General features: G+C 39.3%; 1 protein-coding gene across 1 annotated transcript; it reads left to right on the top strand.

Moving 5' to 3' along the window:
• Positions 1–559: 559 nt before the first annotated feature.
• LOC104944816 (paired box protein Pax-6-like) lies at positions 560–12069 on the top strand. Its single transcript, XM_010770395.1, has 10 exons — positions 560–563; positions 1009–1139; positions 2444–2659; positions 3875–4037; positions 7098–7250; positions 8054–8136; positions 8384–8534; positions 9026–9135; positions 10353–10494; positions 11155–12069. Exons 1-10 carry the CDS (start codon positions 560–562, stop codon positions 11235–11237), a joined length of 1236 nt encoding a protein of 411 aa, XP_010768697.1. The 3' UTR covers positions 11238–12069.
• The last annotated feature ends 2612 nt before the right edge of the window (positions 12070–14681 follow it).

Genomic DNA, 14681 nt, shown 5'->3' with positions numbered 1-14681 from the left:
CAGAGGGTGAAAAGAGGAGCTGCAGCACAGGTAGTATGACAATAAAAAGCTTTTTGAACATTAAAGCATGGAGACATGTCCCAGGAGAGGGACAACATACACATATGAGCCTGAAAATGAGCCGAATAGGGCCCTTTAAATCCACATGCGTTAGTCCTGAGGACCTTTGAGCTAAATCTGGTCTTTCAGGTCACTTTTCCTTCTCTAGAATGAAAGCAAAAGCAAAACAGAGCAGTGGTGTTAGTATATGAATCTTTTGGATGTGTTTGTTTGTTATAGGATGTAGGCTGTATTGTTACTTAACAGTAATATCTACTGTTCAGATCCTCTTTGTTTCTCATAGTACAGTATTCTGTATGTAAAATATGTGTATGTTTTAGGGCTTACAAAGAAGGTGACGATTCACTTTTATAAAACCCCAAGGGTAAATGCAGTGTTCCACATTGTATACAGTACACAGTACAAATACACACTGGTGCACAGGACCCATACACATAAGCATAATGCACAAACACATGCATTTTTATATAAATACATAAGCAATAAGATCAGCATCGACATGGGTCAGTCCATCAAGGGGAGTGGGCAAATTGCATCAAAGCATCATTCAACATTGTTGTAATACCAATAACATGTTACGTATTAACATGCTCTTGTCTTTAGAAAAAACATGTTGAAATATGTGAAAATGGTTCAAGCTATCATTCAATGTAAAGACAAGGATCTTCCAAAAACAATTACGCTTCTTTTTATCTCGTCTTCCTCTTCTCTTGTATGTGTTTGATCAGTTGATGTAGTAAGACTTCAATATTCATTACCACTCCATTCTGCTGCTTTCATCTTTTTTTTCCTTTTTTTTTTCATCCAGAGTAAACTATCTAGCTTGGTAAAAAAATAGTTGAAAACCTTTTCTTTACTTTCTCTTTGTGTGTGTGTGTGTGTGTGTGTGTGTGTGTGTGTGTGTGTGTGTGTGTGTGTGTGTGTGTGTGTGTGTGTGTGTGTGTATAGGTCACAGTGGAGTAAACCAGCTGGGCGGGGTGTTTGTGAATGGGAGGCCTTTACCTGATACTACCAGGCAGAAGATAGTGGAGCTGGCCCACAGTGGAGCTCGACCCTGTGACATATCCAGAATACTGCAGGTAACTTCATCTTTATTAGCGGTACTTACAGTGGTATCAGATAGTCCTGATGAAGCCCCTGATGCTGAGTTCATAATATTCATTTATGGGACATGATACAGACAGTGGCGATTCTTCACCGATTTTACTCGAGGGGGCGTGATGGGGCACATTTAATGTGGGACAAAAGACACAAGATTCTGTTCAAGGATTGTGTTTGATTCAGTATTAAGTCATAGCCTACAAAAAAACATAAAATACCATTATTGGTGTTGGAAATGTAGTCAATGACTTAGTTACAATAGTATTTGATTATATTACTGAAGAAAAACAACCATTCCTGTTATTGTGGACCAAAGTTACAGCAGAGTCTTTGATGCATCACAATCAGAAATTCTATTATCATCATTTTTTCTTTTGGATGGGGGCACCAGGGGGGTCCACGTTCAGTGTTACAGAGGTACAGAGCCCTAACTGTAAGCTTTATCAAAAAGTATTTCATGGAAAAACTGACAAGCTCTAGTGGCCGTGTGAATTATGACAACCGTCATAGCAAACAATCAACATTACATTACATGTCACTTGTTAGACGCTTTAATCCAAAGCGACTGACATACTCAATACTTTGGACAATCCCCACAGGAGCAATTTGGAGTGAAGTGTCTCAGGAACACAACGACATGCTGACTGCAGTGGGGTTCGAACCTGTGCTCCCCTGATACCAACACCAACGCACAACCCACTGCACCACACACCTCCCTCTAACAGAGAAGAAAGTGGCATGATGTTAAAATACCCAGCATGCCTTGTAGCGAGTCAGTCGGGCCTATGATTGGGTTGACAAAGCAGCTAACTTTTTGTTTTAATAGCTACTGAATTTATATATTTTCTTCCATCCTGCACTCTTTTGTTAAAACCTGGCACCTATTACCCATAATGCACGCAGGCTACCAACAGTTTGGATTGAAGTGTGTTATGCTAATGCAGCCTTGAGTGTTTATCCTGCCGCAAAGATGATCATCACCTCCCTTCTTTTTAACTGAACACCCCCAGAGCCATTTTCAAACACTGACACAAATCACTAGAGGCTATTCATCAGATTTGAACAGCTCTCTCTGGAGAAATTCAACGTTTTTACAGCTTGTTTTCAACATATGCAGTATCTTTCCCCAACACCTCAATGCACTGAGAAGATGGTGGAGGTCCACTTTACCAATCGCTGTGATTGTGCCTTAGATCATCTACAAAAAAAAGCTTGTAATTGCAAATATATTTTCACAACATCTGTAAATAACCCATGTGATTTGTGTTGTTTTTGTGTGCAGGTATCTAACGGCTGTGTGAGTAAAATCCTGGGCAGATATTACGAGACAGGTTCCATCCGTCCTCGAGCCATAGGAGGGAGTAAACCCAGGGTGGCCACTCAGGAAGTGGTGGGGAAGATTGCTCACTACAAAAGAGAGTGTCCGTCCATCTTCGCCTGGGAGATCAGAGACCGGCTGCTGGCAGAGGGAGTCTGCACCAACGACAACATACCCAGTGTAAGACCCTTCTGTTCCTCTGCCACGTCGCTTAGAGGGTGCAAGGAAGTCACAGAGAAGTCTGGACTCACACTGTAAAAACGTGTACATACTGTAATAGATGATGTATTTGTTTCTGTACTCTGTGACAGCTGGCTTGGAGGTGAGTAAGTAGGGCATAGGTGGCACAGCTGGATCAAGCAGATGCAATCTCTACAAGAAATTAAATTGCAAAAAATCAGACCAAACTGCTATACACTCAAATCTAAATAAAGCAGTTAAGTCAATAAAAAACATATTTTCTAAAATATTTGTACTTTTCCAGTGTAAGACACATGATGCAATCGTTGTATCCATGTACCAATAATTGGATATTGACTTAAAAAACTAAAGAAAAGGCAAAGATAGACCTGTAATCCTTTATCAAATACTGTTGGTTGCTACAAAAGTACAAATGTTATTTGCAGATTTATAATGTATCTTGGAAGCTTTCACAAATAAATAACAACAATCTTTGTAAGTATATTTGCACATCTAAAGCAGGAACGTAAGAAACCATGCTAGCTGGAGAAGTTTAGTAATGTTCCCATGAGTACATTACATTGAAACAAAAAACGTTATTAAACATGTGTACAGTATTATGGATTGTGTTTTTGAGTGTATAATAGCCAGTTGAGAGGATTCTCTAATTAGAGCTTTCAGGAAGCTGCTATATTTCTCTATTTCGCTTCAATGTGTTACCATACCAATGAAGTTTGGTGGCAAAATATTTTCAGCCAATATGATTTTAAACCAAACCTCAGTAGAATACAGGGGCACTTTAGTAATGTACTTTACCTTGTCCGTTTGTTGGCCAATCTTTTAACCCTACTGGTTATTATTATAATGTAAAACTGATTATATGACTTTCACTCAATGTAAATAATATCCTACTTTTATATTGTGGCCCTTCAATAGTGTTTTGCTTTTCAGATAGTTTACAGATTTGTATCTTCATGGTCAACTGTATTTTCTACTTGTTTTGTTTCTATTTGGAGATGCTCATATTTTATAATTGTTTATTTTCGACTCTTTTTCATTTATTTGTAATTATGTGCAATGCCTCATTTAACAAGTTTATCTTATCTTATTATTTTTTAGGGGTCATTAATGCCTTGGTTAGGTTCTTAAGTTTCTATCCAACAATGCTTTACAATTGTTGTTCTCGTTTATTAACATATCTGTGTTTATCTGCAGGTTTCATCAATAAATCGAGTCCTGAGGAACCTCACCAGTGATAAACCGCAGATGGGCACAGTGGGAGCTGAGGGGATGTTTGACAAACTGAAGATGCTCAACGGACAAACCTCCTGGGGGGGGCGCTCAGGGTGGTACGCTGGGACTACACTTACTACTCCTGGTAAGACATTAAGTCACCTACTACTTCTACGACTAGCAATACTACTACAGTATTGGAACTACACTCACTGCCACCGGACACCCCCTCTTTCCATTGAGGCGTTTCCAGGGCAGCTGCGCCAACTGCCCCAAAGATTGGTTTCAGTCCAGCGCCAACTATTTGCTCAGCCAGAACTGAGAACAGAGAGCACCATAAGTCAGATGCTGGGGCGGAGCAAAAACAGTACATGGTGAGAGTAGAAAGTCGTTGCGGAAGCCGTAGCACCAAGATCTCTAAGTCGTTAAAGTGCAATCAGACATCATACATGTTTCATTACATGGTATTTAGTTGAGGCTTTCATCCAAAGCTAATTACATACACTTTCATACCAAGAAATGTGGGCTTATAGCCTCATACTTTGAATTACAACCTGTTTGCTGTCATTGTGGTGAATTATTGTTTTTGAATGTTGATTATTTAGACTGGCTTATGTGGCTAGGTTAACGTACTCCATGTAATATGAGAGAAAATATACATTATACAAATCTTTTATTTAAAGCGCCATGTTGCCAAACATTGTCAATTAAAACTAAAAAGAGAAATATTAAGAAGAGTATCAATCTAGTTTTTAATAGCAACATGAGCACAGCTCCAACATGGATGTATTTGTGAAGGATATTCACACTGGTTTCATAAACAGTGACATCAGGACTCCTCTCAGGCTCTGGTCAGTGGAAAGCAAACTGGTTCTTAAGTGATTTGCAGGTTGAACCAACTATGAACAAAACTAGACTCAGCACACAACTCAAACGGAGCTCATTCCAGTGGAAAAGGGGGATCAGAGGACCTTTCTGACTGAATATGTGGGTCATTTTTAGCCCTCATGACTGAGTTAGACCTAATATTTTAACCCAAGTTAAGATTCTAAGTTATGTTAGACATTTATTTGTGTAGGTCATGCATTAAATGATATAAATACAGTGTCCCCCACTTAATGTATCAGTGTCACTGTTACTAATTGTTCCTGCTTGTATAGACTTAACATTGAAAAGACATGATAGAGAGACAACAAAATACAACTTTGAGATTTTAATTTAGATTTTTGATTAAATAGTACATTTTCAAAGTTCTGTGAATGCAGTCTTCTTTATTCAAAGTATAAACATTAATCGTGTTACAAAGTCTGGGTCTGGTATTAACATTCAAATACTTTGTTGTTGACTTGATCTCAGGTCACATTCATCCTATTGAGCCATGCTTTTAATTATTTCTTCATAAAAAGAATGCAGCAGCCGCAGTAAATTGCCCACTTGCAAATTGATTCAAAATTCCCATTATACGGGACAGAGGACACATTGTGTGGAGCTGACATGATCAGCTTCCCTCTCCCTCAGTGTGTGTGGCTGAGGCCCCATTTGCTGCGTGGAGGGCAGGCTCATATGCTGCTGCTCCTCCTCCTCCAGCACCCTGGGATTACAACAGAGAAACAAAGTCAGGCTATACTACCACGGCTGCTGCCTCCACATCTGTGTGTGTGCGTGTGTGTGTGTGTGTGTGTGTGTGTGTGTGTGTGTGTGTGTGTGTGTGTGTGTGTGTGTGTGTGTGTGTGTGTGTGTGTGTGTGTGTGTGTGTGTGTGTGTGTGTGTGTGTGTGTGTGTGTGTGTGTGTGTGTGTGTGTGTGTGTGTGTGTGTGTGTGTGTGTGTGTGTGTGTGTGTGTGTGTGTGTGTGTGTGTGTGTGTGTGTGTGTGTGTGTGTGTGTGTGTGTGTGTGTGTGTGTGTGTGTGTGTGTGTGTGTGTGTGTGTGTGTGTGTGTGTGTGTGTGTGTGTGTGTGTGTGTGTGTGTGTGTGTGTGTGTGTGTGTGTGTGTGTGTGTGTGTGTGTGAGCAGGGGAGGGAGAAGGGGGCGTCTTCTCTCATTTGTGTCTCTTTCTGCCTGACTGACTGTGACACTGAGCAATGGCTTCATTCTGTTTTGCAGTCTCTGTCTGCTGGGGATAATGAATAATTAGGCTAGCACCACAAATAACACGAGTTCCACAGGGAGGGACTGGAGCGCTCGTCTGCTCAGGGATCACATGTTGGAGATCTCCTCTCTGAAGGGCCTGTACCTTCACTTTACCTCGCATTAATTAGAATACAACGCAATTTATCGTGTACTGATCAAGGGTGTGTTTTAGTCAAATAGTGGAGCCACTCATTTAGTTGGAAATACCTGGACAGCGCTTAAGCCTATATGGGGTAAGCGCTTCTTTTGATTGCAGATACGAAGAATTAAAACGTTATCAAGGTGTAACGCTTACAAGAACCTATATTAATATTCTAAATATATTATTGTTGAATAGTATACAAAGCAATATAATTTAATATTATTTTGTGCATGTAGCACACAGATAAAAAAAAAACTTTATAAAAGTAAAATATATCAAAAAGAAAAGAAAAATAGTTAAATAAAAAAGTCTTTGTTTTTAATCATTTATCTTAATGTTGTACTCATATTATTTGTATGTATTATACAAAGCAATATATTTAAAAGAAAATGTAATTATAAAAAGTATACACAGCTTATTTTAATGCAGGTAGCATACAGATTAGCATAACATACCTGATAAGTATTGAGGTATGAGTACATCTATACACTTTTTAAAATCAAGCATTTGTTAACACATCAATTGGATAACACTGTCATCAAAGCATTTGAACATAAAGAACATTATTCCATACTAATATGAGCATTTTACACCAATATGCGGACAGTATGATGCTCAGAGGGGGGAGGTGTTAGGAAAATGTTTTTCTTGAAAAACATAAATGTTAATATCATAAATCTGTGAAACAAACTCACCTGAAGTAACATGAAAAACGAATTTCCTTGTCATTAATCAGCCTTAATAAAGCTGTTTGAGTGCTATGGTTAGTTTAAAAAACAGACTAGATTTTTTCTAAAACATTGTGATTTATATACATGTTTATGTTGTTGGTCAAAACTATATTTAGTCCCATACCATACTTAAGATAAGTTTGAGGTTCACCTTCATTTTCTCCATTTTCAACAATACCTTGTACCTTCCTTCCTGTGCGCAGAGTGTCCGCAGGCGGAGGGGGGGGAGAACACCATATCAGGAAGTTCCAACGGTGACGACTCAGAGGAGACTCAGATGAGGCTCCAGCTGAAGAGGAAGCTGCAGAGAAACAGAACGTCTTTCACTCAGGAGCAGATAGAAGCACTGGAGAAAGGTACATGGAAGTTGTGTATCAAAACATCGTACAGCTCCACACACATTAAAACAGTATACGTCTTTTCTCTATATGTCTGAAGTGAGGAACACCTCCACTTTGACTGAACTGAGGCCAGTCAGATTCCAAATGTTCCCATATGACAACTATAGGGATGTTCACATGATGACATCACTAACCCTGTTCAAACTGTTTCAACTACCGTAAAGGCAATTAGGATATCAAATGAATCACCAACTGAATCACTTATTCCTCATTAAAAAGCCTGATTTTGGTGCTTTTTTGTTTGGCTAATAAGGGATGGTTGTTGTTGAAGTCTCAATAGGCACAATTGCACGTTGCACGTGTTGTGTTACTGTGTTCTACTGCCTAATTAATGTTCATGAAGATTGAATGTATCAAGCTACAAGACATGCCTGGTGTTCTGGAAATGGCAAATGTCTCTTACATCATCCAGTTAAGTTAACCATTTTCTGAAATCTTGAGAGCATTAGGTCAATTTGTCTCATATACCTTCCCTGATTGGACTGGGTGGAGTTGGGTCTATGCCCTGAAACAAATACAGGCATCAGTCATCTGCATAAAGCAAGATGAACATCAACCAATTTGAATACTTTGTAAATATTTGATCTTTTTAATCAAGTATTCTTGCCATGGAGGGCATACTGTATATAACATACAGAACAACATTTCATTTGACAAGGTGTTACAGATTTTGGAAAACAATGCTTCATTATAAATACATTACTTTAAATTAGAAACAGCATACTATCCTGTCATGACACAATGTGTTTTTCTTCCAGAGTTTGAAAGGACTCACTATCCAGATGTGTTTGCCCGAGAACGCCTTGCCAACAAAATAGACCTTCCAGAGGCCAGAATACAGGTAAGCTCCATGTAATATGATTTACTTAGGCTTACAAGTCAGTACAGTCAGAATGTCTTAGTGCTTGTGTGTGTTGCAATAATATACGTTTTTATCAAACCCTTTAATTGACCTAACCCCAATCCTTAATATGATGAATATAACCGGTTTGCATATGGCCACATTAGTGTTGTTTAAAAGGCGAAGACATTAAAAGGAAGACATGTGAAGCCCTCTCTTAACCTCATTTCTATCATTGCATGTGCAGGTTTGGTTTTCCAATAGAAGAGCAAAGTGGAGAAGAGAGGAGAAACTGAGAAACCAACGTCGCCAGGTGTCCAGCTCCTCCAACCATATCCCCATCAGCAGCAGCTTCAACACAAGTGTTTACCAGCCTATACCACAACCTGCTACACCAGGTACTGTAATACTACATACAATTGCATACTCTACCACACAAAATGTATTTTAAAGCATGTTTCAACAGGCCTTTTTTCACAGAAGACATGTTGTTTGTTTGTTGGATGGAGCATGGGATTTTCTTGACCAGAGTATTACAATATTTCCTCAAGTTTCAAATAAATTGCAAATATGTATAGAAACTTCTCAGACAACTCCTATGGCATCATCTATGTATCTTGTGTCCTAACAGAAACACAAAATTCAAGCAAATCTTGGCAAAATACAAAACATGGATAGTTGTTTTTCTAAAATGTCTCTGTTGCAACAGCTGGCTCACTTTAGCCGTTTGTTTTGCCATATAAGTTTATTTGTGATTTCCAAACAATGACCAATGATCTCTACTGCGTCCACCAATGTCATAAAGACATTATAATAGCTTGTATGTACGGTTACATTGCATGGAATATAACAAATCTCATTGTTCTGTTCATTTCTCCATCCTCTCTAGTGTCCTTCTCTTCAGGATCCATGTTGGGAAGGTCGGATTCAGTTCTGTCCAACAGCTATGGCCTACCCACAATGCCCAGCTTTAGTATGGCTGCCAGTCTGCCTATGCAAGTAAGATTACTCGACTAAACAGCAGAACACACAACTAACCAATCACTGCAACACCCATCTGGCTTCAGCTGGGATTAGGGTTAGGGTTAGGGTTGTGCTGATATACATGTGATGGTCAATGTGTTGACACAGTTGCTTTAAACATCTTTGTGGGAATGTTTGTCTTGCATGAACTTGGCTTATCATGATCCTGGTGGTGTTGGGGGGCCTGAATTCATTTCTACCCGTTAATCAGATTTACTAATTGACCTATCACAACCTATTGCGTCTACAGTATGAGAGTTTACCGCCAAACCTGGATCCACCTGGATCGGCAAGGTCTTACTTCCACTCACTTGAGGGAACCTTATAGGATTCCAGTGTATATATATAAGGTGTGGCCCTAACCAAGTGTGAGTCTGGCAGCTGTGCAATCTTACCTTATAGCAGCAGAGGAGTTGTGTTCTGATTGGTTCTCCCAAGCCAAATGGTTGGGATGTTTTCATTTTGAGGTATGGTTCACAGTTTATACAGGCTTTTATGATTTGGTCGTTACAATGTGACAATTGTTTCTTCCGACCCAATATCAAAGGAAACATTGGGTCGGTAGAACTGAACTTAGCGGCTTTAACATTAGTTTTGACAACCTCAAAAACCTCCATTTCAAAATCAGTTTCTGGACTCAGAGCTTCCAGCAAAACAAACACTGATATATGTAGCAAAGAAGTTGAGGCTCATTTAATTGTTGCTATGTCACATGGTTTGGTTACACATTGTATTAGATGGATCCAGACAATGTTTGATCATGGATTACGGAAGGGTCTCAGACCACCAACATGAATAAAGACACATAATACTGGGAGCTGAACCTTGTGGGACCAAAAAGTATTCACATACGTACATTTTGGAACTTATCGAACATATACAGGATCTGCAGATTTAAGCTTGGGTGTATTGTTTTCACCCATCAGTGGGGGGGGGGGTTTTGAATGAAAATACCTCTTCACACTTATATGGCTTGTTTAAAGTAGCCTTTCCTGAGGGAAAATAAAGTATTACTTAAGCAATTTGAAAGGGAATTGCATGCAATGTAAAATGAACAGCTTAGTTAATTTTCTTACGATAGTTACAAGACTTTAACAACACTGCTAATGTTGCATATGACCAACCCAATGGAGAATGGCTCATCAGGGTGTTACATTCTGGTTTTAATGTTCAAAATGATTTGATGTTTCCAGGCATCCAGCCAGAGCTCTTATTCCTGCATGCTGCCCACCAGCCCAACTTTAAATGGAAGAAGTTATGAGACCTATACTCCTCCACACATGCAGCCACACATCAACAGCCAGTCAATGACGTCCTCCGCAACATCGTCAACAGGTAGGAAGTAAACTGACTACAGTTGATTCTCCTCAACCCTCCCCTCCTCTATAATACCTTTGATTGATGTCAGTGTCTTCACAAGTGGGATAATAGAATTGTTTAAATGTAAATGCAACATTTGGGGGAAGCTTTGAGAACATTAAAGCGTTACCCGTTAGACTCTTAACATCAACACGTCACCAAATGCACATTAATAACAAAACGGAAAACTGAGAGGCCAACCCAATTGAACAACACAACAACAGTTCATATCACAGCACAATATATCATGTTGTGCAGCATTCCATCAAATGGAAATATTGTTCATTTTCTTCAAATCACACAAAACTTGATGATTTTTGGTATTTTCGGAATTTCCCCTAGTATTTAAAATAGAGTTCTGTCGGTTTGCACAATGATTACAGTAGCTGTACAATTTTCATAAATGAAGATAGAAGGTCCAGGGAGAGCTTTCCAGACAAAAACTAAAACATACTTAAATAAAATAAAAATATACAGAGCTTCTTTTAGGTCTTTCCAACCATCTGCACGTTTTTCGATTTTAATGCCTTGTGTAAATTCTATACATTATGGGTTTGCATACAGGAAAAACACACCATTAGACTTTGTTTTGGTATGTCTGTCAACTCTAATGATCCCTTTGCTCCATCTCACCAGGTCTGATTTCCCCCGGGGTCTCAGTTCCATTGCAAGTTCCAGGAAATGAAGTGGATATGTCACAGTACTGGCCACGCCTGTAGTGATGTCATTTCTGACAGCAACAGGACTTCTGCAACAGGACTGTATGGGACCTCAAAGCATCCCCTATTCCTATTTTATAGCCTGAATGTGAATGCACCAGTCATTGACAAAAAGAAACTGCACCGCAGGAATTACTCTGATTAGTGTTTGTGCAACAATTCCGGTGACAAGCAGGACAGAAGGATGATCAATCTTCCAACTGAAGGATTTAAATATCACCACAAACCAGTGCAAGAGGATAAAAGGTCTTTGAGAGTTCTGCCCTTGAAGCCCAGAACAGAAAGCTCTGTCCCGAGCTGTTCTCTGGAAGCTCAGGAAGCTGGCCCATCCTCTGGCAAAACTAAACTCCATATAGGAATAAAATGCTGAGTGTCCATGTGGAAAATCTTTGGGAAGACACATTACCTCGACTTTCAGTTCCTGATGTATATCACGTTGGTGTATGTAGCAAAAAAGACTTTGACTGAAACATAAAGGGAAGAACTTAATGAAACTTGAAATGAACTCTCTGCTGTGAATTTGTTTCATCAGCTGATTCCAAAAGCTCCGGCCGGGAATGTGTATAGAATTTCAGAATGTGGATTCTGGTGATATGTGTTTGGTATTGTAAAAACTTGACCTGGATGTGATTTGCTAACTAGCATGGAATGAGAAACTGATAAAGGTTTAAGGACAAAAATATCAGTTTGTTTGAATTCCAAAGTTTGTATGTCCAGAAATTAAACGGTTAACAAACCATTGAACGACTGGAGGCCTCAATGCTTGTTTATGAAAAGTGAACATAAGACTGTGTCTGGGATGTAAATCTGTTTCTAATTTGAAAGTGTAAAGTATTTGTCTTCTCCAGTGATCTGGGAAGGTTTCCATAATAAAGTTATTTCAATTATAATCCTTGTTATGTGATATGTATATTGTTTTGGTTGTATTAATAGAATGTTTTGTTGAACCATCCTTGGTGAATCTATGATAGGAAACATTGGAGCTGTTCTGGAGGATTGTGGTAAATCTTTTTACTGGGTTCTACTGGGTCATTTAAAGAAGGTGTTGGTGTTAGATAAATATGTTTGCAACAGAAGTGGCAAGACAAATGATTATGTATATAATAAGTGGTGCAGGAACTATGAAGCAGTAGTGACTACCTGCAGGCCAGGGAGCCGAAGTGTGTGCCAAGCTAATCAGTATTTAGAGCAAGTTAGCCACAATAACTCCCACTAGATAGCTTGTTTGCTAGCTAGATTGGGGTACCCTGTTAATGCAGTGTTTGAGGAAACATATTGTTCCTCCTGAACCTGCACAGCATAGAGCAGGGTTCCTAGTATGCAGACAACAGAAGGATACTAAAACAAGCACATAAAGGCAATTTAAGCTTACTCGTATGGCACTACTACACAACACAAGAAAATCCAGTTAGAGTTAGAGGCCATACACATGCAGCGTGTGGAGACTCAAAGACAGGGGCACTCGCACTGCCAACTTTTCGGTGGCACTGAGGCAGGTTAAGTCTAACTGGATTGCTCTGAAGGCATCGTTAATGCGTTGGAGGCTGCCTTCTGTGCGGAACAATCAATCAAAAACAATCAAAGGAAGCATACAACACTGTTCCTGTTCACCCACTACCTAAGTAGCAACAAACATAGGACCATTTTGAGAATGTCTTTGCTTAAATTTACTTTTCGGATTAGCACCTTCCCATTGGCTCAAAAATGATGGGTCAAAGTCCATGAAGTTGCACAGTACCCAGTACTCAGTTGGCAGCCACAGAGGACATTCTTGCTTTTGGTTGTCTTCAAGTTCAAAGTTGGCAGCACTGCACCAACACATAAATAATGGTAATATTATGATGCCATGGTGGGCATGTCTTTGTTTCCCCTCAGTATCACAAAGATTAGTGGTTTGATGGTGCATTCAGGGAGCCAGCATAAACATCAGCATCATTGGTCAGGTTCAGTTAGCCATTACTGAGGTAGTGTGGTTGTCTAACAATCGGAAGGTTGGGGATTCGATCCCAGTTCCCTGCAGTCAACATGTCGATGTATCTTTGGACAAGATAAAGAACTTTTAGTTGCCCCTGATGGCATGGCCAACGTTGTGTGAATTAAAAAATAGTATCCCTTGAGCAGGTGGCACCTTGCATGGTAGCCTCTCTGCCTCTGTTTGAGTGGGTAAGTGCCTACTTGTATATGTTAAAGCACTTTATAAATGCAGTCCACTTACTATTCACCGTTATTGAGCAAAAAAAGAGCTTATCGCGCACGCCATTCTTCCTCGATACAGTTCCAGTGGAAAATGCAGAGTTTTATTCAATAAAAACTATTTTCACAAAAGAAAATATAGCCAGTGACTTCCACTTTTGTAATATATCAATTATGTTGGAACAACACCTTTTGCTGTTTTGTTCTCCATTTGTAGCCAATGTGTATTTACTACCATCATTTGGGTTTGGTTTCATGAATCAAAAAATTACAGCGATTGTGTGAAGTTAGGGTTGGTCTTTATGAAGCTGGGGATTTCAACTGGTAATGAAGTAGCAAATGGCATTCAGAACACTGCAATATTAGCACACAAAAACACACACACGCACGCACGCACGCACGCACGCAAGCACGCACGCACACACACACACACACACACACACACACACACACACACACACAATGATTTCTCAACAAATAATCATGCAGGTGCTTTTCTGCCCAAGATAAAGGACATAATGGATGTTTCTAAAGAAATCCTACCTACAATCTGAACATATTTTTTATTATATAAATATAATCTTATTAATATCTATTAACATTTCCATCGGGGCAGCAAAAACTATTCCTGGAAACATGCTTCTTCAGGCACTGGGTTAAAATCAAACTTCAATTACCTGGAATATTTATTTTAATCTTTCTTTATCTGTATCAAATTATGTTTACATTTTATATTCTATAGCTGTGACCATATAAATATTAAATCAATCAAATGTTGCATCCAATAGGGTATATCGAACTCCAAAGCAAGCAGAAATCGAAAATGTGTGGTGTAGTAGGACACACACACACACACACACACACACACACACACACACACACACACACACACACACACACACACACACACACACACACACATACAGAAAGCAGCTTGCTGTCACAGTCCTCTCCCAGCTGCTGATGTCTTCATACAAATAATCATCATTTACATTCTAATTAAAAATCATCATTATGTTGATCATCTACATCCTAATGAAAAACATTTGCATGGTAATCACAGCGGGGTTGTATTGTGACAGGGAAGCATTCTGCCTTTTCACAGATAAATAAAGAGACAGGCAGAGAGATAATGGAGAAGTGAAATGAAACCCAGTGAGCAGATGGGAATCAGCTCATTGTCTCAGTCACTCTGACATCTTCATTTCAATCAGAGACACTGTACACAGCCTCCAGAAACACACTGTTATT

This window comes from Notothenia coriiceps, unplaced genomic scaffold, assembly GCF_000735185.1.
Source record: "Notothenia coriiceps isolate Sejong01 unplaced genomic scaffold, NC01 NC01_scaffold00008900, whole genome shotgun sequence".
NCBI lineage: Eukaryota > Metazoa > Chordata > Actinopteri > Perciformes > Nototheniidae > Notothenia > Notothenia coriiceps.
This window is presented reverse-complemented; position numbering and strand designations above follow the sequence as displayed.

Coding starts and splice junctions, on each gene's coding strand:
- LOC104944816 (XM_010770395.1), top strand. Junction 2,660..3,874: donor CCAACGACAACATACCCAGT/GTAAGACCCTTC, acceptor GTTTATCTGCAG/GTTTCATCAATAAATCGAGT. Junction 7,251..8,053: donor GATAGAAGCACTGGAGAAAG/GTACATGGAAGT, acceptor TTTTTCTTCCAG/AGTTTGAAAGGACTCACTAT.